We start from the raw sequence: 26,027 nt of genomic DNA on the forward strand, positions 1-26,027 counted from the left end.
GACAGGTGGATGCGGCTGCCCTCTCAGGGCCGGTTTACTGTTTGCAGTCCCTGAAATTTGGTTCATTCTGTGGTTCAACCCGAGTTCAGGGATTGGAGAAGAAAGACAACTCACCAGCTTTCTTTATTAACCTTGGATTAGCGAGTTCCTAAGGGCCTCAAGGGCCCTTTCCTGGAGGAGAGGTGGGAAAGCTGTGCCTTTCACGGGGCGTTTAAACTCTCAGCCCTCCCTGGCTGTTCCCAGCGAGGAGCTGAACCTCCATCAATGTGCTAATTTGTTGTTTTCTGGAACAGCATCTATAGAGACTCGCATAGGAGTTGTAAGTGTTTAATAAGTTAAAACAGTGCATGGATAATTTAAAAAGAGGATATAAAGGTGTGTGTCCTGCTTTAGCAGAAGTCAAAGTCTGTCCTTTTTCTTCATGGACAGAAAATCCCTGGTAATAAGAATTGCAGAAGCCCAAGGAGGATTTTTGGAAGTATTCTTGATAGAAGTGACAAAATCTAATCCCAACCTTAATAAATTGGATATTTGCTAAAGACCATGACCTTCTAGGTGTCATCCTGGAGCCGCAAGATAAACAAGTGACCACTGACATTGCTTTTTCCCTGGCAGAAAATTCCCCAGTCTTTTGGGGGCTGTGTGGCAGCTGCTGTGGACCTGCTGTGGTAGTAAACTCATGGGGCCAAGGATCGGGGTGGGCTCTGCCAGTACCCCTTAGGTGACCTTGGGCAAATCATGAACCCTCTCTGAGCCTGAATTTCCTCATCTGCAAAGAGAGAACAGGAGAGAAGATAAGGGCTCCATTTTTTCCCCTCGAGAATCTGCTTTTCATTTTTTGAAGCTTTGAGATCCCTTTCGGTGCAGTGAAAAAAAGCAGTCTTATGGAAAAGTCCATGAATGGAGGGGATGGAGTGGTGAAGGTGGGCCAGGAGAGTCTTGCTGAGTGCTTGCTTCTGCAACGTGGGGGTAGGCGTTGTGGGAGGGGGTGCTATGGGGCCATACGAGATCGGCAGCCCAAGTCTTCTGCTTGCCCCTTATCCCGGACCCCGGATTCTCCTTGGCCTCTTCACATTCTAGTTTCTGCGAATGGTGGGAGGCTAGATGCTGTATTGCATGTGGGTGCTCATCTCAGGTTGCTGGTCAAAGCTTCCTGTTTATATTTAGACATTGTAAGAAGAGTAAGAACCCTTTTATTGCCACTGACCCATATTCATATTTGATGTTGTTTGTGTGAATAAGGTCCTCACTGGTTCTCTTTTTGGAAGCAAGCAGAGACTCACAGGGTCCAAGGAAAGTTTAGGGACCTGGAGCCTTACGTTTAGGTCTGCTGAGGTGCTTGTTCTTAATTCTTTGATACCGTGTCTGTCTCAGTCACTGCAGGTTTTACATTGTTTTGAAAATGTCTTTCTCCTCCATTCTACTAGAGGTGGAATTTCTCAAGGGCAAAGACCACCTCCTGTTCTGTGAAGCCCATTCCTAGCCCAGAGCATTACACACAGTTGGAGCTTAGTGAGAATTTGTGGAAGGAAGCAAAGAGGGGTGCTCCTTATTCACTGGCTGCTCTCACATTTTGCTTCATTTTGCACTGTAGGGATCCCCTAGTGTGATGAGTCCTTGCTTCTTAGGAAGAAAAGTAGAACCAAGACCAAAGTTGCATGACATCACCTATTATTAAGGTTGAGAGTCTGTGCCAAAATGTTAACTATAAGTGGTAGGAATATGGGTGGTTGTTATTTTCTTCTTGATGCTTTTCTGCATTTTTTAGATATTCCCTGAAAAAAGTTGAGGAGGATGGTCATTGCCCCAGGAAAGGTACTTGTTAATAAGAATATTTATCACCAGTTTACTCTATGTCAGGCACTGGGCTAAGCCTTATAATAAATAATCAGTTGAAGCAAGTGCTATTATGTTCATTTGCTTAATAAGGAAACAGAGGATCCAATGCTCCCAGTCACACAGCTAGTAAATGGAGAGACAGGGTTTGAATTCAGGTCTGTCTACTCAGAAATCCATGCATTCTCACTTCTTAATATTTAATCTAGTAGTTTGATAGGTAGTAGGTGTGAATTTTTAGAACAAAGATTAAAAATAATGTAACAAGACATGGGTTTACCACATGATCCACCAATTCCATTCCTAGGTGTATATCCAAGAGAATTGAAAATGTATGTCCATACAAGAACTAGTACACTAATGTTTATAGCAGCATTCTTCATAACATCCAAAAAGTGGAAACAACCCAAATGTTCATCAACTGATGAATGGATAAAGAAAATGTGGCATATCCATACAATTGAATATTATTCTACAATGAAAAGAAGTGAAGTTTCAGAACTAGATAGAGGTGATAGTTGTACACTATTGTGAATGTACTAAATGCCACTGAATTATTAACTTTAAAATGATTAATTTTATGTTACGTGAATTTCACCTCAACTTTTTAAAAAAAGGATGAAGTTCTGATATTTGTTATAATAGCTATGAACCTTGAAAACATTATGTTAAATCAAAGGAGCCAGACACAAAAGATCACATACGGTATGCTTCCATTTATACGAAATATCCAGAGCAGGCAAATCTATAAAGACAGAAAGTAGATTAGTAGTTGCCAGGGTCTGGGAGGAGGATGCAACAGGGAGTAACTGCTAATGGGTATGGAGTTTTTTGGTGGGGTGGTGATGAAAATGTCCTGGAATTAACTAGTGGTGATGGTTCCACAACTATGTAAATATACGAAAACCACTGAATTGTATGCTTTAAATAGGTGAATTTTATGGTATGTGAACAATATCTCAATAAAGCTGTTATTTAAGTATATAAAAATAATATGACAAATGAATAAAATTCTCCCACTTTGAGACTTATCAGTCTACTGTTACCTAAATATAATAGTAATGTAATAAGTAATTATCATCAGAGTTACTGTTTTTTGAGTGCTTACTATGTGCCAGGCACTGTTCTAAGCACTTAGCGCTAAGCAGTTAGCACTTTTACATATGAAGTCAGCCCCGGAGTCTGGCTTCAGATCTCACATTCTTAGCCGCTACATTATACTACCTTACATATAAAGACAGGTACATCAAAGATATGAGAGAGTATAATATAGAGGCTAAGAACAGGAACTCAGGAGTTAGCGTGTCTGGGTTGGAATCCTACTTCTGCCACTTACTAGTTGTGTAATCTTTGGTGAGTTACTTAACAGCTCAAAGACCTAGTTCCCTCATTTCTAATATGAGTATGATAGTAGATTCTCCTTCAAAGGGTTCTCATGAGAGGTAGATAAATTATATCAAACTCTGAGAACAGTATCTGGCATGTAGCCAGCACTCAATACATGTAATTGTTATTTCTATTATACAGTTACTAAATAGAGGCTTAAAGAGCATAAATTCACATTGCAAACTTTCATTTAGTGAGCATTTCAGGTTGAATTAGCATCTCATTTGCTCACAGAATTATAGAGTTGGAAGGGACATTGAAAGATCATCTGCTCTAGCAGCTGAACGTCTAATCCACGGCCTGGCATTCTCTTCTTTTATGAGGGGTGTGTGTGCACGTACATATGTGCACACCTCCTAAGAAGGATATGCTGACTCCAGAAGGAAAACAGCAATTCATGAAAGCATCTAGAAGGGACCAACTGTGGCTTTCAGCCCAGAGACCACCAAAGATAATATTCAGTAGAAGCTCTGGATTGACAGGGACCTCTCAGGAGATCCAGGTCAACTTCCCTGTCCCCACCCTCCCCAGCATTTGGTGGTTTCCACTGGCATTTCCTCCTCTTTACACCCCTGCACAGGGCCTTGTTCTCCATTGAGCTGAGTACATCTGACACCTGTGGGAGCCCAGCCATTCTAGAGGTGAGCACACAAGACTGGCAATCTGGGGCTTCCTTTGCCAGGGCTTTGCTTTCTGTATCTTGAATCTTGTTTTCTGAGTTTCTTTTCATCCTTGGAAATTGAGATCCCTGGAAATCATCTTACTGGCTTTGAAGGCCATACCACAGGGCTGGGTTATCAGGGACATGATGTTATAGTAAAGTTTTTCTGGTACTTCCAGTTATAAACTCTCCTGTGGGTCATGTTATAGCAAAGCATCAGAGTGTACCTGTCTCGGATCTAGCTTCCAGAGTTGTGGTTAAGATAAATGAGGAAACAATGCCCAGTGTTGTAGTACGTAGTTCATAGCATTACATTTTATAGCCTCTTACTGTATTGCATAACTTTATAAGAAATTAATTTTCCTATCTATTTCAATGCAATTTAAAGAAATCAAAATGTTGGTTTTGGATATTATTCTTTTAGAGTCGTATGACTCAAGGTAGTATCTCAGTAATTCAATTCTTCATGACACAGACAAGGAATAGGAGGCCCAGCGATCCAGGGATTTGCCTAGCTCTTGGTAGAAGAGAAAATCAGCACCCTATGGCTCTGGACTTTGAAGTCTTGCCTTTACAGTTTGAAACTCATTTTTATTGTCATTGCCATTATCAGACTCTGAATGGGCTGCTGTCAGCAGCTTAGTGAGACAGAATATTGTGAGTAGCACTCTGTAGTCAGATAGACCAGGGGTCAAAATCTGGCTTTATCATTTACTAGCTGTGGAGCCCTAGCTTCAATCTTATCTATAAGGTGTTGTTAACACTCTCCTTGCAGGGTGGCTGTGAGGATTAAAAATGGTGCCTTTCAGACCCTAGGCATAGTGCTGGGAGCTGAGTAGGGCTTTGATAAATGAGCCTGTATTATTATTGAACCTGCAGTCTTACATACTCAGATAAGGCTCCTAGTTGAGGAATCTCAAATTTAGACAGACCTGAAAGAATTTGAGGGTGATAGCCCCTCAGTGATCACTGGATTTTCTGGCAATGAGATGTGTAGCTCTCCACTTCCTCAGCCAAACTTTCAGAGAATCTATAGGCCTTGGGAAAATAAAATGGAGCTCTCCATCAGAGATATTATAACCTTGATGTGGAAGGAAACAAAGAATGGAGGGTCCAGTTTGTCATATTATGTTCTGTAAATCACACCTAAATAGAACAATTAAGAGGCTGGGCATGTGCAAGCTTTTAAAAGTATAGAGGGTCCTCCACTTGCTTATTAGCTGTCCACCACCCCCTCCCAACTCTGATGGCCCACTGGTCTACTGGCTGTGCACAGGCTCAGCAGTCCTCGGTACCTCTCTTAACACAGTTACCTAGGGCAGCAGGATGCGTTAGACCAGCTAATGGGCTCCCTTATAATTTCCGCTTTTGACTCCTGCATGGACCTTGGACAAATCACTTAAGTTCTTTGAGACTCTGATTCTTTTTCCATGAGATTAGGAGGAGGATAGCATCTATTGAACAGGACCAAACAGGCTAATAATGCACATGGAAGAGCTTTAAAAGCAGTCAAGTGTAATCAAAATGATTTTTTCATCATGAATTTAAATGTGTTCAGAAGTGAGCCTGTCTGTGGGAATTCCCTCCTGTGGCAGGGAGATAAATTTTAGGCTTCGTGACCACTCAGCATTCTTCATATCACACAACTTAGCCATTTTTATCTCCCATGCTTTATACCTGGCCTTGATTGGTCAGAAAGCACTTAATTTCCACTCATTTTGTATACGGCTTTGATTTTGGAGATGCACATCTTATGGAGATGTTCATTAGGCATTGCTGTCACATCAGCTATAGATCAAATCTGTTTTTCACTATTTTTTATCATGCATTTCTCTGAGAAAAAAAAAAGTAACTAGAAACATTAGTGATGATAGCTTTCCAAATTGACAAGGCATCATCTGACATTTTAATAGGGGGCAATTTGGGCCATGACCTTAGCACTCTGCTTCTCAGACAGTGTTGATTTGATCCTAGACACTTGAAAATTTATAGGCCAGTCCACAGGGCCTGTAAGCAGCTTTTGACAGAGAACTAAATTTTCTGGAACTGATCTGCATAGGCACAAATTCACTGCGGTAAATTAAGACTCTGCCATTGCTCTGATATGTGCCCAGTGGTACATGAAATGAATGCCATGGCATTTGGGAAAAGGAAAGGAACAAGAATTAATTAATTTGGTATCATAAAGGACCTCCTCGCTAAGAATGGACTCATTGCTGAGAACCCATTTGCCAGCCCAGACCTTGGTTGTCCACATAACTGCCTAATTAGAACATGAACCCCCAGAAAACACCAGATTTTCCTCACTGTGGAAGATTGTATTGTGTAGCTGGTTTGAATATTCTTACCAGCCATGCATAACTATGGATTATAGCCCTAGATGACTGGTTTTCAAGTATTTTAGAATTAAATACAGAAGATATAAGAATGGCTAACAAACATATGAAAAAATGCTCAACATCTCTAATCATCAGGGAAATGCAAATCAAAACCACAATGAGATATCACTTAACTCCAGTGAGAATGGCCTTTATCAAAAAGTCCCAAAACAATACATGTTGGCATGGATGCAGAGAGACAGGAACACTCATCCACTGCTGGTAGGACTGCAAACTAGTACAACCCCTGTGGAAAGCATTATGGAGATACCTTAAACAGATACAAGCAGACCTACCATTCGATCCAGCAATCCCATTATTGGGCATCTACTCAAAAGAACAAAAGTCATTCTATGAAAAAGACACCTGTACCCAAATGTTTACAGCAACACAATTCACAATTGCAAAGATGTGGAAATAACCCAAATGCCCATCAATTCATGAGTGGATTAGTAAAATGTGGCATATGTATACCATGGAGTATTACTCAGCTATAAGAAATAACGGTGATATAGAATCCCTTTTGTTCTCCTGGAGAGAGTTGGAACCCATTCTATTAAGTGAAGTATCTCAAGAATGGAAAAATAAGCACCACATATACTCACCAGCAAATTGGTTTCCCTGATCATCACCTAAGTGCAGATTTGGAAATAATACCAATTGGGTTTCGGACTGGGGTGGGGGGAGGGGATGGGTGTATACCTACATGATGAGTGCAAGGCGCACTGTCTGGGGAATGGACACACTTGAAGCTTTGACTCAGGGGGATGGGCGGGACATGGGCAATATATGTAACCTGAACTTTTGTACCCCCATAATAAGCTGAAAAAATAAAAAATAAAAAATAATCACAAAAAACTGCAAACAACCCAAATGTCTATTGATGGGAAAATATATTAATATGAAAACTCTGTGTCTGTATAAACTACACATTTTTACATATTTTAATTGAAATATGTGTGTATGTATATATATAAAATGTATAATGGAATACTACTTGGCAATAAAAAGCTATTGATTCTCAGAAATAAAAAAGAAATGAAAAAGGAAATATTACAACAGATACCACAGAAATACAAAATGTCATCTGTGAATACTGTGAAAATCTCTACACACATAAATACAGAGGAAATGGACAGATGCCTGGAAACACACAACCTCCCAAGACTCAATCAGGGAGAAAAAGAACTCCCAAACAGACTGATGATGAGATTGAAGCAGTAATGAAAAATCTCCCAATCAAAAAAAAGCCCCAGACCAGATGGATTCACAGCCAAATTTTATCAGACCTACAAAGAAGAGCTGGAGCTGGTACCCATACTGCAGAAATTATTCCATGATATGGAGAAGGAGAGACTCCTCCCCAACTCATTCTACAAAGCCAGTATCACCTTGATGCCAATGCCAGGAAAGGACACAACAAAAAAAGAAAACTATAGACCAATATCCCTTATGAATATAGATGCAAACACCCTCAATAAAATACTAGCAAACTGAATTCAACAGCACATCAAAAAAGTAATCCACCATGACCAAGTGGGCTTCATCCCAGGGATGTAAGGATGTTTCAACTTATGTAAATCAATAAAAATGATACACCTACATGAACAAGCAAAAACAAAGACCATATGATCATCTCAACAGATGCAGAAAAAGCATTTGAAAAAATTCAGCACCCTTTTCATGATAACAACCTTCAACAAATGGCATAGAAGGAACATATCTGAAGATTATAAAAACCGTATACGACACACCTACAGCCAACATCATACTGAATGGGAGAATGTTGGAAGCATTCCCACTAAGAACTGGAACAAGACAAGGGTGCCCACTGTCACCACTTCTATTCAACATAGTGCTGGAAGTCCTAGCCAGAGCAATCAGGAAAGAGAAGGAAATAAAGGGTATCCAAATTGGGAAAGAGGAGGTCAAAGTATCGCTTTTTGTTGATGATCTGATCTTATATCTAGAAAACCTCAAAGACTCTACCAAGGGACTCGTGGAATTGATAGATAAGTCCAACAAAGTCTTAGGTTACACATCAGTAGCATTCCTGTACACCAGTAACAGTCAAACTGAGAGTCAACTCAAAGTCTCAATACCATTCACAATAGCTACAAAGAAAATAAAATACCTGGGAATATACTTAACCAAGGAGGTGAAAGATCTTTACAAACAGAACTATGGAACACTGAGGAAAGAAATCACAGATGACACAAGCAAATGGAAAAGCATATGTTCATGGATCAGTAAAATCAACATTGTTAAAATATCCTTATTACCCAAAGTGATTTTCAGATTCAGTGAAACCCCTACATCAAAATACCAATGTCATATTTCACAGATCTAGAAAAAATAATTCTATGCTTTCTTTGGAACCAGAAAAGAGCCCGAATATCCAAAGCAATCTTAAGGAAAAAGAGCAAATCTGGAGGCATCACATTACCAGACTTCAAACTATACTACAAGGCTATAGTAACCTAAACAGCATGGTATTGGCACAAAAATAGAGACATAGGCCAATGAAACAGAACAGAGAACCCAGATATAAAACCATCCACATACAACCAACTGATCTTTGACAAAGCAAACAATATACAATGGGGAAAAGAAGCCCTATTCAATAAATGGTCCTGGGAAAATTGGATAGCCACATGCAGAAGAGTGAAACAGGATTCATATCTCTCACTACTCACAAAACTTAATTCTAGATGGATAAAAGACTTAAATTTAAGGCATGAAACCATAAGAATTCTAGAGGAAAATGTGGAAAAACTCTTCTAGATATCAGCCTAGGCAAAGAATTTGTGAAGAAGACCCCAATGGCAATCACAGCAACAACAAAAATAAATGGGACTTGATTAAATTAAAAAGCTTCTGCACCACTAAGGAAATAATCAACAGAGCAAATAAACAACCTATGGAGTGGGAGAAAATATTTGCAAGCTATACAGCTGATAAAGGGCCAATAACCAGAATCTACAAAGAGCTCAAGCAAATAAGCAAGGAAAAAACAAACCCCATTAAAAAGTGGTCAAAAGACATGAACAGAAGCTTTTCAAAACAAAATAGACAAAAGGCCAGTAAACATGGAAAAATGCTCAATATCACTAATTATCAGGGAAATGTAAATTAAAACCACAATGAGCTATCTCCTTACCCCAGTTAGAATGGCTTTTATCAAAAAGTCCAAAAACAATAGATGCTGGCGTGGATGCAGAGAGAAAGGAATGCTTATACACTGTTGATGGGACTGCAAATTAGTACAATCTCTATGGAAAACAGCATGGAGATTCCTCAAAGAACTAAAGTAGACCTACCATTCAATCCAGCAATCCCACTACTGGGTATTTACCCAAAGGAAAAGAAATCATTTTTATCAAAAAGACGCCTGCACTTGAATGTTTATTGCAGCACAATCCACAATGGCAAAGATGTGGGATCAACCCAAGTGCCCATCAATTCATAAGTAGATTAACAAAATGTGGTGTATGTATACTATGGAATACTACTTAGCCACGAAGAAGGATGAATTAAGGCCTTTTGCAACAATTGGATGGAACTGGAGACCATTATCCAAAGTGAAGTATCTAAAGAATGGAAAAACAAATACCACATATACTCCCTAATTAAATTGTAACACATGTGCATAGTGGGAAGTAAAACTCAGTGGAAATCAAGCAGGGGGGAGGTAGGAGGAGGGGATGGGCAAAAACCTACCTAATGGGTACAGTGAACACTATCTGGGTGATGGGCACACTTATAACCATGACTCAAGCATAACAAAATTGATGCCTGTAACCAAAACATTTGTACCCCCATAATATTTTGAAATAAACAAAAAAGAAAAAAATACATCCATCTACTAATGTGCATTTGGCTTGTTTTGAGTTTTGGGCTATTATGAATAAAGCTGCCATGATCATTCCCATACAAAAAAACAAAAAGAAACACCTTAAATATACAGACACAATAGATTAAAGGGAAAGGGATAAAAAAATATATTATGCTAATGCTAATCAAATGAAAGCTGTAGTAGCTACATTAATATTTGATATAGTTTAGATATTTGTCTCCTCCAAATCTCGTGTTGATATGTGATCCCCAGTGTTGGAGGTGGGGCCTCTTGTTTTTGGGTCATGAGGAAAATCCCTCATGGACAGCTTGTTGTTGTCCTTGTGGTAATGAATGAGTTCTCACTCTATTAGTTCCCACAAGAACTGATTGTTAAAAAGACCCTGACACTTCCCTCCCCTCTCTCTCTTCCTTCTCTTACCATGTGATGCCTGCTCCCCTTCTGCTTCCAGCGTGAGTGGAAGCTTCCTGAAGCCCTCATCAGAAGCATATGCTGGTGCCATGCTTTATTTGGCTCACGGTTCTTCACAACCTGCAAAACTATGAGCCAAATAAACCTTGTTTCTTTATAAATTACCAAGCCTCAAGTATTTCTTTATGCAATGCAATGTAGACTAAGACAATATCAGAGAAAGGTTTTAGAGCAAAGTCAATCCATCAGAAGGATATATGAATTCTAAAAGTTTATGTACCGAATAGCAGAGCTTTAAAATACATGAAGCAAAAACTGAGTGTCAAGGAGAAATAGGCTAATAGATAGTTATGCCTGGAGACTTCAATACTTATGTTTCAGTAAATGACAGGGCAAGTAGACAGAGATGATCAGTAAGGATGTAGACTCCTTGGAACAACACGATATACCAACTTGACCTACCTGACATGTATGTGACATTTCACCCAAAAACAGCAGAATACATATTCTTCTCAAGTGTAGCATTTACCAAGATTGACCATATTCTGGGCCAGAAACAAGTTTCAACAACATTACAAGACTTCAAGTATGTTCTCTAACTTGTATCAGAGATCCCTAAGACTACCCTCAGGTTATTGATTCACTAGAAAGACTCCCATAACTCAGAAAAGCTGTTATTCTCATGGTTATAGTTTATTCCAGCAAGTGGATACAGATTAAAATCAGTAAAGGCAAAAGGCACACAGGTCAGAATTCAGGAGAGACCAAGTCAAGCTTCCAGTTGTCTTCTCCCAGTGGAGTCCTATGGATATCGATTAATTGTCCCTGCAACAAAATGTGACAACACTTATGGAGTATTACCAATCAAGGAAGATCACCTGAGCTACCTTGATGTCCAGGGATTTTACTGTGGGTCAGTCACACAGGCATGGAGCACCCGCATGACTAACCTTAATTACTCAGTCTCTACCCCCTCTGGAGAGTAAACCCAACCAATAAAGCATGGCCCCAATCTCCAGGGTAAATACATCATTAGCATAAACTATCTGGAGTGGCCCAAGGCCCTAGATAAACAAAGACACTTCTATCAGGCAGGATATTCCAAGAGCTTAAAGGTTATCTCCCAGGAGCTGGTTAAGGGCTAGTCCTTTCTTTGGAATGTGCAGGGTTGGATCATCCCAGCCTCCGAGTCAACCCTTTACTGCACAAATCATGATGGAAATGATTTAGAAATCAGTAAAGAAAGATCCTTGGAAAACTCTTCCAATATTTGGAAACTAACACACTTTTAAGAAGAAATCAAAAGTTAAATTAGAAAATATTGTGAACTGAATGAAAATAAAAGCACAACATATCAAAATTTGTAGGATACTGCTAAAGCAGTACTTAGGGAAAAATTTAAAACACTAAATGACTAATTAGAAAAGAAAAAAGGCCCCAATACTTTAGCTTTCACCTCATGAAACTAAAATAGGAAGTGTAAATTAAATCCAGTGTATTCAGAATAAAGGAAATAAAGATCAGAGTGGAAATAAACAGAAAACATAAAAATAATACAGAAAAATCAATGAAACCAAAATCAATGAAATCAAAAAGATCTTTCTTTATTGAGAATTTCAATAAAATTGATAAATCTCTACCCAAACTGATCAGGAAGAAAAGACACAAATGGCAAATATGAGGAATGAGAGAGGTGCCATCCAGTAGAGATTCTACAGATATTAAAGGGTTATGGAATATTATGAACTCTACACCAATAAATTTGACAACTCAGAAGAAATGGACAAACTACTTGAAAGATATAAACTACCAAAGCTCACTCTAGAAGAAAGAGATAATCTGAATAACCCTATATCAAATAAATTGAATTTGTAGTTAAAAAGCTGCCCACAGAGAAAACTCCAGGTCCAGATGGCTTCACTGGTGAATTCTATAAAACAATTAAGGACAAAATAATACCAATCTACACAACTGTCCCAGAAAATTGAAGGGGAGGGAATACTTTTCAAGTCATTTTGTGAAGTTAGCATTTACCCTAATATCAAAACCAGATATAGGGATATTACAAGGAAACTACAGACACATATTCCTCATGAACATAGATGAGAAATCCTAAGCCAAATTTTAACAAATCCAATCTAAAAATATAAAAAAGGGTAATTCATCATGGCCAAGTAGGGTTTATGCCAGGAAAGGAAGGTTGGCTTAACATTTGAAAATGAGGCAATGTAATTCATCACATTAAAAAAGTAAGAGTGTAAAAGTTATATGATTATCTCAATGGGCATGAGAAAAAGGATTTGAGAAAAATCCAACATTTACTCTTGATATAAACTTTCGGCAAATTTGTTGTAGAAAGGACCTTTTTCAGCCTAATAAAGGGCATCTATGAAAAACTTAACTGTTAATATCAAGCTTACAGTGTTGAAAGACTGAATGCTTTCTCCCTAAGACCAGGAATAAGATAAAGTTGTCTGTTCTCACCACTTCTATTCAACATTGCACTGGAGATTCTTGACAGTGTAGTAGGCAATAAATAGAAATTAAAGGCATCCAGATTGGAAAGGAAGAAGTAAACTGTCTTTATTTGCAAACAACATGATATCCTAGGACCATTTTCCGGACCTCTAAAACAACCTTTAAAATTAAGCCTCATGAAAAACAACTTACCCGGTTTTCATGTGTTTGATTTTTTTTTAGGACTTTGTTTAGAGAAGTTGCCTATTTCATCTTCTACCAGTAATCTCCATGTGGACTGGGAACAGGATGTCATCACCTGTTATGAGAAAGCAGGGGACATCGCCCTCCTATACCTCCAAGAGATAGAAAAGGTAAGTGAGAACCATGTGTTCCAGCTGATAATTTTTTTTTTCCCAAATCAGATTGTAGAGAACTGGAAAGCCTTCAACTTGTCTGCCTCTGGGTGCAAAGCTTTACTTATATTCCTTAATGCTAAGGAGAAGATGGTAGTGATTGTGGTACCTTGTGAAAAATAGATGGTCCAGTGTTTGTGAAGCATTTTAACATCCTCTGAGCATGATACAAATGATAGCGTGCATCTGTTTATACCCTCCGCACCCTGAAGCTGGTTAATCATTCCTGCTCTCCTAATAAAATGGGTTGAACTTTGTATGTACCTGTGTGGACTATATGCCAACATCTGTTTATCTGGGGTTTGGCAAAGGTCTGCTGGGGTCTTCGACTGACCTGAGCAGGTTGTGTGTCCACCGAGACCCCCTGGGATGGTCTCTCAGCAGGCAGTGGTTTGCCTGTGGTGTGGGGGATGGAAACCAGCAGCTGACAAGAGGGCCACTGAGCAGAGAAGCAGTGAGCATGCGGCTCTGAGACCCTCAGGCAGAGGAGGTCGGAGGCTGGATAGGCTGGGGAGGTGTGGGCAGCTTTGTTTAAGAAGGATTCTTGTCTTTTAGTTCTGCTCTTTACTAAGTTTCTTTACCTCTCAGCCTCTATTTTCCCATTTGAAAAAAGAGCATAATAATATTCCCTACTTCATGGAGTTTTTGTGGGGATTATATAAGGTCATGTGAATAAAGGCACTTAGCCCAGATTTGGAAACATCTTGGATTCTTGGTAAATGTCACTTATTTTTATTAAGAACAATAGCTCTTAGCAGCTGCTGTTCCTAGCTGAGTTTCCTGGAGTTCTAACCAAGACGGGATGCTGATATTGACCACAGAGATGTACCCTGTGAGATTGTTCGAAATGATTAGAAATCCTGTGAGACTTTGGAAATGATCAGAAGTATTACTTTCCGTCAATTTTGTTTCCATAAGGATTAGAATAGAGAGGGCCTACCAAAATCTTGGTGGCTTTTATTACCTTATAAATGTACAGACTAGAAGTAATTTTTTTCATAAATCATTTTGTAGTGTGTTGGTCTTTATGATGAGGATCAGAATTGCCTTTTCAGGAGGCAGGGAGAGCTGAGTGAGAATCACAAAATAAGAAGAGAGAGAGAGAATGATGGGAGTAGAATGTGACCCGGCCTTAATCAGAATGGACATAAGTCATGGCTTATGATATCTGGGAATTCAAGAAGTTATTTGGTTGTCTTGTCAAAGTGCTATTCTATCAGAACATTGCTAGGAGAAGGGAATTTTTTTTTTTGTTGTTATTCAGAATTTATGATACGATCTTTAGAGAAATGATCATGCAGGCTGCTTTTAAAATCCATATTATTTCCACTGTCTGCCTCCTTGATGGCCAGTGCTTGGCAGTGGAGAAGTCTGCTTATCGCAGCTAAGCTGTTCTTGCTGACTACAACACTGGCCACTTAGGGGCCCTTATCTTGCAGCTTACTTGCAGTTGTCCAGCCCAGTCATGTTGGAGCTGCCTTCTCCTGCTGGGAGAAAGGAGGTTCATCTGCTACGTGTGTCTTTAATGAGTTAGGAATTGGAGCTTTGGATACACCTCCTGTTCTGTTCATTCGTAACTACCCATTCACTGTTGGCTTCTTCAGCCAGACTGTCAAGGGGACTCATACAGTCATAGAATTTAAAAGAATTTTTTTTTTTTTTTTTTGCAGGGGGAAATGGTGATCATAGGATGTTAGATTTTTGAAAAGAAAGTTGAGGCCCAGAAAGAGAGAGCCCCAGGGCACACAGGAAGTTAGGCCAAAGCTAGTTTTAGAACCCAACTCAACCTGCTACCCAGTTCTGTGCTGGCTCAATTCATTCTCCCAGGCTACTGCAAGCAGATACAGAACCCTGTCATTTCCCCACAGCCTTACTTGTAGTTTGTAGTAAGTGCTCAGTAAGTACAGAAATTGACCGAACGAGCTTTAGCTTTTAGCAGCATGGGGCAGCAGCTTCTTCAGCCTAGGATTAAATGTCAGCATATATAGATAACTTTCAAATTTCTGGCCCTGATTTTTCAGCATGAGTTTTCCTGTTTGGGAAACCACTTTGGGCCTCCCCAGATTTCAGCTAGCTGGGATATTAGCAATGAGAGAGTTTGAATGAACCAAACATTGGTTTTAACTGTAGTATGTACTCAAGAAATTATCTGTTGATTGATCAGAGAGTCTGGGGGAAAATAACCTTCCTTACGTGACCAATGGGCTTAGTGGAAATTTAAGGGTTTTTATGTGGCAAGATAGTTGTGTGCCATGAGATACCTGATTGGCCTTTTCCTTTTTTAAAATTTTGAACTTAATGGACTTAGTTTTGAACTTAACAAGAATTATGCTGAATTGAAAACAGAAACGTTAGGGAAACAGAATCTGAAATAAGGAAAAGGCTTGAACGAGCCTATTGACAAAAAGCGCTTTGCTTTCTGAGCAGCCTGTGAATTAGAAAATCCCATGAACTGTTCCTACATTTGTTCTGCTGGGCAGAGGCGGCCACTGAGTGGCTGCCCTTTCACTTCCAGCTATTCTATAGTGAAGAAACTTCTGTTTGCTGGGACCTTTGGCGTTTTAGTTATTAGTATTGGCTCTTCATTCACTAGTGAGAATAAAATTTGGGGAGAACTTTCAAGACAGTTGGGAGTGTTGTGACTGCTGTTTTGTCATAGTTTGGAAGCACCACGTCATGTTTCTGAGGCAGCACCATTCTCTGACTTTCTCTCATTATGGGCATGTTCAATGATGTTGGAGTTGTTTGTTTCCGGAAGGGCTGAGCTTGGCTTCCCCTCGAGGCAGCAGAGCATGTGGTAAAGTGACTGCCAGCGCTGGAATCCTGGCCTTGCCACTTCTTAGCTGTGGGACCTCGGGCAAGTTATTCAGCCTCTCTGTACCTTAGGATCCTCATCAATAAAACAGCAATAATAATGTCCATAAGGCTGCTGTGAGGATACAATGGGTTACTCATGTACTTCCCAGTTCCTTGTTAGTACACAGTAAGTGTCAGCTTTGTTGTCATTATCTGTTCCTGTGTCACCTGGCTGTGGAATCTTTCCAAACCTTAGGTGATTTCAGATATTGTGATAAAAATCTGGAATATTACAAACATACTGTTTTATTTAAAATGTTAAAGAATTTTTAGGGGAGTGTAGATGGAATCATTTTTTCGGGGAATTTGGTTTTCCCTTTCTTTTGCTGAAGCTAAGGGAACAATATTTTGCCTGGGGTCTCTATGTGTGGGTTCTGTTAACACAAGGTTGACCTCGGTCCAGCCATTTATTTCTGTGTGCATGAACTTTCCATTTTCATGGTGGAGCTGATTCTGCCTGACTGGTCTGATTTCCTGGGGCTAAAGAGCCAGCATTTACTGAGCACCAGTGAGTGCTAGGCAGCATGTAGAAGCTTTCCCCCTTGTTCCCGATGTGGAGGCGAGGCCAAAGAAAGTGTGAATAAATGAAAGCTGTGTGCATTAAATATTTGCCTAGTGTTGTCCTTGTTATATTAGGCTTATAGAGACATCTACTAATGATCTTCTCTGATAGTTTATTTTCTGAAGGGGAATAAAAGATATAGTACTTCTAAAATTGTGCATATAAAATAATTTAATTAAATAAATCACATTAAAGCAGATAGAATTAGAAATGACTTACGATGGCCTTGATTAGTTTATCTTCAGATGGTGGCGTTGTGCCAACAGTAAATAAAGTTATCTGCCCTGCAAGGAGCTTCTAGTGGTGCAGTGACAGGAATAAAGATGACTTCACCCTTGGATATCATGATATGAGCCCTGCTTTTGGCAAATGAAATCATCCTGTCTCTGTCCTTTGCGTGCATCAGCCAACCAGCTGGTTATGCCTTTCTTGAGCAGGAGCAGTGCCAGGGTGGAACTTTACCTTCTGCTGACAGTTCATTTCTTTACACCCTATTTTAGAAAAGAAGTTAATGCTAAATTACGGGGCACCTACAACTTTTTATTGGCTGTTTCAGTGCTAAAGTTTCTAGAAGGAGCACCAGGTCCCCAAATACTACGGTGCTCAGCCCACATTTCCTGTGTTCATCAAGGAGCGTTCACTGGGCAGCATGGTCATGCTTGAATTGATTCTGTTCTCCAACCAGAGGAACCTGCAGTGGCAGAGCTGAGGTTATGAATCCAGAACCGGATTAGATGAAGGTTACTGTGGGTCTTGAATTCAAACCAGATGTCCTCAGAAAAGCACTCAGAGGCACTGCTGAGAAAGGCAGGGTGTAACTCTGGAGACCCGAGTGGCTGTGCTTTTGGCTCTAAAATGTGAGACACTGAAGAAAAGGCAGAGTCTTCCTTCCCTTCCCCATTCATCCCTACCTTTTGACTCAGGCGGAAGCAGCAGGTGACAGTTCATAGCTTAATGTAGTATTTCCTTAGAGAAATTTCTAGAAACTGACCAGCCAGGCCATGTGCTTCTGCTCTAGGTGCCTTTGACTTTGAGCCTTTCATCTGCCTGACTGGAGTAGGAAGCTGTCACACTCTTAAAACTGAGTTAGGAAAGTCTGGAAACCAGGAAAGAATAGTCACTTATTTTAATTTTTGTATATTTTCTATCACTGTTTGCCCTCATAATTTTATAGGCAATAAAGGGTTTTATATGTAACGTATTCTACCTTTGGCAGTACAGGAGAGTAGTGGTTGCTTTGCAATCTCGAAAAGGCTATTCATATTTAAAAGTTATTTTGCTGACTTGCTAGAGAAATGGTACTTTGCAAGTTTTTTGATTACCAGTGAGGTTGAAATTTTTTCCATATATTTGCTTACCAGTTATATTTCTTTTTTCTTAAAAAAAGCATTATTGAGATACAATACACGTACCATATGATTCACCCATTTAAATTATACAATTCAGTGTTTTTTGTTGTTTTTTCTTATTGCTTTTTTTTTTTTTTTTGAGACTGGGTCTCAATCTCACTCTGCTGCCTGGGCTAGAGTGCCATGGGGTGATCACAGCTCACTGCAACTCCTGGGCTCAAGCGATTCTCCTGGATCAGCCCCCCAAGTAATGAGGACTACAGGTGCATGCCACCATGCCTAGCTAATTTAAAAAAAAATTTTTTTTTGTAGAGATGGGATCTTGCTGTGTTGCTCAGGCTGGTCTCAAGCTCCTAGCCTAAAGCGATCCTCCTGCCTCGGGCTCCCAAACTACTAGGATTATAGGCATGAGCCACCGCACCCAGCCAGTTCAGTGATTTTTAGTATATTTTCAGAGTCACTATCACCAATATTTAATTCCAGAACATTTTCGTTACCCCAAAAAGAAACCCTGTACCCATTAGCAGTCAGTCCTCATTTTACATCCAGTCTCCCCAGCCCTAGGCAACTACTGATCTATTTTCTCTCTATAGATTTACATATCCTAGATATTTTATATAAATAGAATCATACAATATGTGATCTTTTATGACTGGCTTCTTTGGCTTAGCACAATGTTCTCAAGATTCATCCATGTTGTAGCATGCATCAATACGTCATTTCTTTTTATTGCTAAATTATGTTCTATTGTATGGATATACTATATTGTATTAAATGTTTATCCATTCACCAATTGATAGACATTTGGGTTGTTTTCACCTTTTGGCTATGATCAATAATGCTGCAATGAACATTCACAGACAGGTTTTTATGTGAACATGTTTTCATTTTTCTTGGGTATATTTTATGTTTATGCATATATACTTTATATTGAATTAACCTTGTTATATTCTTTTTTGTCTACTTCTGCTTTGTGTCCAGTTTTTAGAAGTAGTGTTTTTTTTTATAATTTGAATAAGCTGCATATCATATATATCTTAACCCTTTTTCATATTTGCTCTGAATATTTTCCCAGCCAGTAATTTTCCATTTTTCAGTTACTCTTAAATTTTGAGTCTCTTTGTAGTTGAATCTGATTATACTTTTTATTACATTTTATTTCACTGTTTTTAAAGCTTGGCTGTTGGAATAAACTCCTCTAGGATTTGAAAAATCTTCAACTATTTTCCATATTTAAAAAAAACACTTTAAATTCCCAAATCTGCTTGGGATTTATTTTGGCATATGATATTAGATATGACTCTAAATTAATTTTCCCCAAATTTGAGTGCCACTTTAAGATGATCTTATCTTTCCTTTTCATATTTTCTCTCATATATTTTTTGTCATTCAATAAAATTTTAGGCACTACAGTAATTTCTGGCTTTCCTATTTTGTTTTGCTAATCTTATATTGTACCAATATGACACTGTTTATTAAGTACTTCTTGATATATGATGGGTTTTAACATCTAAAGAATTAGTAACTACATTAATTTTTCAGAATTATCCCTTATTATTTTTCTCTTCATACTTTCAGATGAACTGTAAAATAACTTTGTTGACTTCAAGAAAAATCTTGTTGGGCTCTGGTGCAGTGGTTTGGTGGCTGGCACCTGTAGTCCCAGCTACTTGGGAAGCTGAGGCGGGAGGATGGCTTGAGCCCAAGAGTTCGAGGCTGCAGTAAGCTATGATCATGCCACTGCACTCCAGCCTGGACAACAGAGCAAGACCTCATCTCTTAAAAGAAAGAAAGAAAGGAAGAAAGAAAAATCCATTGGGATTTGGTTGAATTTTTATTAATTTCATATATTAATTTGGAGAATTATATTTAATCGTCTCTCATTTATGACCCTCTCCCTATTTTCTCAAGACTTTTTGTTTTACAGATTTCAGTAGGTTTGTTTTATTCTCAGATCTTTTCCATTTTTATTGCTTTGGGAATAGGATCATAGTTTTCATTATATTTTTACATGTAAGAATGCTTACAATGTTTTAATTCATGTACAGAAACAGCTATTGAGAGCCTTCTGTGTTCTGGGTACTGTGCCTGACATCAGGGGCAGTAAAATGACTAAGCCACAGAGCTCGCCTTTCGGAATCTCCGCGTCTCATGAGGACACAGGTCCGTAACCAGCATGCGGAGTGCTCTGGTGGGGAACACTCAGAGAACTCGGCGAGCCCAGAGACAGGCCTTGGACTAGTGTGGAAATTCAGGGACAGCTCCTGGAGAGATGACACCTGAGCCAAATCTTGAAGGCTATCAAGGACAGCAAGGACAGCTGTCATTGGCCATGACACTGAACTCTTCTCTAGAAGTAGAGTTGATTCTTTTCATTTTTCTAAGAATATAAATCTATGGCAGAGGAATGATTTTTGTTGTTGTTTCTTCTTTTATAATATTTTCCATCTTGTATCTCTCTCATGCCATACTACCAGAATTTCTAAAAACAATGCTAAGAAATAAAGGTGATGGTAAATATACTTATTTTGTTCCTATTTGAAGGTAACTGTTTAATATATCTCCATTAAGGATTGTGTGCTCATTAAATTCTCGTTTGCAATTCAGACCAACCATGTGAGGTAGGTGTTATTACCCCCATTATATAGATGAGGACAGTGACTATCTGTGAGATCCGAGGAGTTCTCCTAAGTCCACAAGTGGCGAAGAGTGTTGGAACCAGACCTCGAACCCGGATCTTTTTACCTAAAATCTCCTTTCCCTGTGCTACCATGCCTCCTCGGTAGTTGGGTGTATGCTTTTGCCAAGGCAGGCTGCACTTGTTAAGGACACTTGTTGGCAGTCTTCTCACAGGGAAGTGTTTATCCACGGAACAAGTGGTGGCTTCAACACTGCCAAACAATGCTCCTGCCCAGGCCCTTGTGTTGGAGGCTCTTTGTGAGGAAGGGATTAAATTTAAGATGCTTAGACTTCAGGCTAAACCCTGAGCTATGCTATTCCCTCTGCCTTTTGGTGTCTTTCCCATTCCTCACATTTATAACCAAAGCCTCATTCTGGCCACCCCGTCTTGGACTTTGCTGACTGGACTTTGCTCTACAGCAGACACAGGCAAAGGGGAAGGAGCAGGGCTGTGGAGTCAGGTAGACCTGGTTTCGCCCCAGCTCTAATACTTGCTGGCCATGTGATTTAGGCAACTCACTCAGTGGAGCAGTCTCAGTTTCCCCTTCAGTAAAGAGAGGGTAATAGTGTGTATCTCAGTGGGTTTTGTGGGGGAATAAATGAGGTAGCCATGGTACCCACATAGTGCCTAATACATGGTAGGGTACTTTCTATTGCCTTTATTCTGCATTTATTAATATGATTAGCCTCGAAAATTCATTCATTCATTCTTTCAATCATGTACTATATATGTTGAATACTTAACCTGCAGCAGACACTGTAGTAGACACTGGGTGTATATATACTGGTAAATAAAATAGACGTGGCCCCTGACTTTGTGGAATTTATAGCACAGTGGAGGAATATAGCAGTAATGGAGTAAAAAAAAATACGTTGCTAAGCGCAGTGAAGAAATAGAAAAGGTGCTGTGGGAGGGCACGACTGGGGAGACCTACTGGGTGTGGCTGGTTGGGGAAGGCCCTTCTGAGGAGATAACAAGCCGTTATCTGAGAGATGAGAAAGAGGAGAAAGAGCATAAGAATAACATGATCCAGATTGTGCTATTAAAAACATTGTTGAGGCTGCATGTAGAGAGTGGAAGGGAAGTAGGGAGGCAAGAGAGGACGAAGAGACTCCATGTAGGAGGCTATTGCCGAAATCTAACAGGAAGTGATGGGCTGAGATAGGCAATGGTGGTGGAAATGGATAGATGTATTTGAGAAATAATTATGGGGGACGTGGTAGTAGATGAGATGTGAGAGGAGAGGGGGTACCCAGGCTTATTCCCCAGTGTCTGGCTTGGGCAGCTGAGTGGATGACAGTGCTATTCATTACGATGGGTGGTAATGGAGGGTTCAGTCTGGCGGAACCTGGACTCCTAAGAGTGTAATCAGGCTCCTAGGCTTCCTGGGGGTACAGTTTTGGTGGCTTTCTTCCCAGGAAGGCATTCCAAGACTTGGGAGAGAGAAGGCTAGTAAGAGGCCCTTGAGGACCAGCCCCATCCCTGTGGTCCAGGTGTACAGACCCGCTTAAGACTGAAGCTAGACCAGGGGGACCAAGAATCCCCTCCCCTTCCAGTCAATCAACAAGCGGTGACAGAATACTGCTGGGCAAGAGGCCTGAGCATGGAGAGAGACCTCCTCCGTCACACATGCACAGAGGGGCTGCCGAACACTGAGGGTGGAGCAGAAACACTGAGAAGAACATTCTGGTATCCCAGGCCCCACATGAGTTAGTAGCCCACTGCTGGAGGAATCTGAAATCTGTGATGCACTGAAGGTAATTGCAGAAACAACAAAACCCAGCCCCAACTCAGCTACTGACTGGATTGATTGAATCTCCCACATGGAAGAAGAAGGGTGCCCATTTTCAGGTGTAAATACTTACCTGTTTTTTCTACACACAGTGTTCAACATTAAATTAAAAAACTGTGAGACACACACATACCCACACCCACACCCACACACACACTAAACAGGAATAAACAAACCATAGTAAAGAGATAAAGCAACAAAACCAAACCCAAAAATGACCCATGTGTTGGAACTATCAGCTAGGGACTTTAAAATAACTGTGATTAATTATGATAAAGGATATTGTGAGAAAGGTATACAACATGCATGAACAGATGGAAATTTTAGCAGAAAGATGGAAACTATAAAAAAGCCAATTGAAATGCTAGAAATAACATATATTTTTAACTTTAGAGAGACCTTTTATGAACTATGTGAAAAAAAAATTTTTTCCTGAAATTGAGTGATTACTTTGGTTACACTTTAGTTTCTTCTGTTAAATTTAACTAAATTAAATGTGATGGTTTAAATTTAAAACCAGCATATATAACATGATCTCATTTCTTTGTACAGTGATTTTTATCTTCCTTTGCTTGATACATGTATACATAAAGATATCTGGGTTGTTCAATAAATGTTAATTTTAACTATGGTTATTTCTGTGTGGTGGAATTGTTGAGGTGATTTAATTTTAATTTTCTTTTTTGTGCTGTATTGGATTGTTTTTGCTTAAAATGATCATGGCATTTCAAAATTAAAAGCTATGCCCCAAAACAAATGAAGGGTAACTTTTAAAAGTTTCAGTGTTGTACCTCCAAGGGGAGAGGTTGGATGTATGAGTCCGGAATTTGTAGAGAAAGTCTGGACTAGAGCCGTAAATTTGGCAGCTTATTGATGATATTTGAGGTTCATAGGAATGGATAAGATCAGCTCAAGAGAGACTTAAGAGAGAAGAGAAAAGTCCCTAGGAAGGTGCTCGGTGTGTGTCCAGCCCCTGGGGGATGTGTGGAGGAGGCCCCGCAGCAGTGGAAGTGAGAGAGGAGGAGAACCTGGTGCTGGGTCAGGGAGGACCTGGTGATTTCCATAAGATGCTAGGCTGTAGTTCCCTATTTGGGGTTTGGCTAACAATTGGGTCTTTTGAGCAGCTTCTGACTTTCAGCAAATGTGGGCAGCATGTTTGGAGAACATTTGTATTTTTTTTTTTTTTTTGAGAGGTGGAGTCTCGTTCTGTTGCCCAGGCTAGAGTGTGGTGGCACGATCGTAGCTCACTGCAGCTTTGAACTCCTGGGCTCCAGTGATCCTCCTGCCTCGGCCTCCCAAGTAGCTGGGAATACAGGTGCATGCCACCACACCCTGCTAATTTTTATTATTCTTTTAGAGACAGGGTCTCGCTATATTGCCACTTATATGGTTTTTAAATGGGCCACAGCGGGTTTCTCTTTGAGAAGTGCTTTATTTGACTTGTGAGTTTAAAGAGAGTAGCAGATACATGTTTATACTTCATTATAACCAATTCAACCTGCAAATCTTTCTCCTGATTAGTTGGCAGTCTGTCTTGCAGAGCCAAATATTTAAACCTTTAAGATCCCATTATCCATTGACGCGAGGCCAAGTTTAGGGAGAGGGAGAGATTACATTGTTTTTCTCAGCTCTCCCCTTGAGAATAAATGACTACTGCTTAGCCCAGACTCACCAGGCTACAAAGCTGCGGAGCCCCTCAGCCTGTAGCCTGGCGAGTCGCCTTCTCTGGTGAATTCCAGGGCCAGTGCTCATCACGGCACTTCTCAGCTTATCTTGGAGCTCATCATGCTGGTGACCTTGGCCATTGGCAGATGATGATGATTCCTGCACTTTGCTGGCAGCTGCTTCTGTGTCACCCAGCCTCCCTGTCAGTATCCTGGCATGCAGCAGGGCTGCTCCCCTTCTGGTGCTTCTCATCGTGCCCCCTTCCTCAGCTCTCGGTACCAGGAGGGCCACGTGTGCCCCTGGGTTGTCTGGTTGCTTCCTGTCTAGTAGAAGTCAGTCTCTGCTTTCCTAACGCTTGCACTTCTGCGCCTGTGCCTCCCCGCTGATGCTGGCATAAGGAAGGTGCATTGTCAGGTTGTGCTGTGCATTTAGAGATAGGGTTTGAAGGAAGTAGGCTTGGATGTGCATCTGATTAGTTTTCCGATTTTCTCCCCTTCTAGGTAATACTTACTAATATTCAAAACAGAAGCCCTAAACCTGGCCCTGCTCCCCACGATCAAGAACTAGGTTTTTTCCTAGAAACAGGACTTCAGAGAGCCCATGTCCTCTATTTCAAAAATGGGTAAGCCTTCTTCATTTTTTAATCCACTTCCTAAAGAAGGAAAATAGCCTTAAAATGCTGTTGCCAGTTTAGTTATTATAATAAAGCAATTTTAAATATGAACTACAATTGGAGTCTTTTTTTAAAAAAGAGTGAAGATTGGCTCTTTTTGTCTTTTCTCCACGTGGCTCTCTTGCTTTCCTGTGAGACGTGAAGGTGGGAGAAGGGAGGGAGGGAGCGTGAGTCACAGGCGTGGAGCGCCACGCCTGGGGGGGGTGGGTCTGAGGGGTGCTGTGCTTCACAGTGCCCTCGCTCCACGGGAACGGCACCGTGCGGGCCTCCCCACTTCGCTGGAGGAGAAGGTAATGAACTGGAAAGCCTGGCACACAGGAGCATCGCCCTTTCAGTGGCTGATCAGTTCAGAGAATTGAAATTGCCAGATCTCAGCCAGTTTTTATGAAAGTGAGTGTGGCCGTGATGCCATCCAAGAACATTTCCAACTCCAGGTGCCTTTGAGAAGGGCTTAAAAAGGTTCAAGAACATGAATGGAAGGGATAGCTTTCTAGTGCATTTGATGTTTGTTTTCATTTTTGTGTTGCTCTTGTGAGAAACGTGCTGATTTATTTCAAATCTCTTCAGTTGTCCCTTGTTTTGACATTGTGCTGCAGGACAGATGTGCATGGAGACCAACAGTAGGTATCTGGCTCCTTGTAGCTCCCCCTAGGCTTCACGTGGGAGGCCCCTAGAGGCCTGCTCCCCTTCCTGTAGCAGTAGTCCAATAGTGCTTTGAACAGCAAAGGGGACACGAGTCCCAGCCTTTGGAAAAATAAACAATGGAGTTGCTCCGTCTTCATTTTTAAGAGCTTCAAACCTTGGGGCTTAGCTCATGAAAGCAGGATTTCATCTGCTTGGTGGCCAACAGCCACATGCATTCATTTCCCGTTAGTTGAGAGTAAATGCTCACTTTCCAAGTCCTATTAAACTGTTTGTGAGAGAAGGCCTGCTTTGCTCCAAAGGCCACTGGCTCAGCTCAGCATGGCCCACAAAAGGCCACAAAACAAACACCCCAAGGTTTGGAGTAGCTTGGTGGCTTTGGCACGAAGATGCTCTTGAATTTGATC

At 40.4% G+C, this 26,027-nt stretch overlaps 1 protein-coding gene across 3 annotated transcripts in view; it reads left to right on the plus strand.

Moving 5' to 3' along the window:
- TTC7B (tetratricopeptide repeat domain 7B) overlaps positions 1-26,027 on the plus strand; it is a 240,934-nt gene that overhangs the window by 42,019 nt on the left and 172,888 nt on the right. For all 3 annotated transcript variants that reach the window (XM_045562019.1, XM_045562029.1, XM_045562038.1), the window contains 2 exons: positions 13,229-13,359; positions 24,806-24,927. In XM_045562019.1, coding sequence (XP_045417975.1) covers positions 13,229-13,359; positions 24,806-24,927 — 253 coding nt within the window. The remainder of the gene's footprint in view (positions 1-13,228; positions 13,360-24,805; positions 24,928-26,027) is intronic.

The sequence above is a fragment of the Lemur catta genome, chromosome 1, assembly GCF_020740605.2.
Source record: "Lemur catta isolate mLemCat1 chromosome 1, mLemCat1.pri, whole genome shotgun sequence".
Taxonomy (NCBI): domain Eukaryota; kingdom Metazoa; phylum Chordata; class Mammalia; order Primates; family Lemuridae; genus Lemur; species Lemur catta.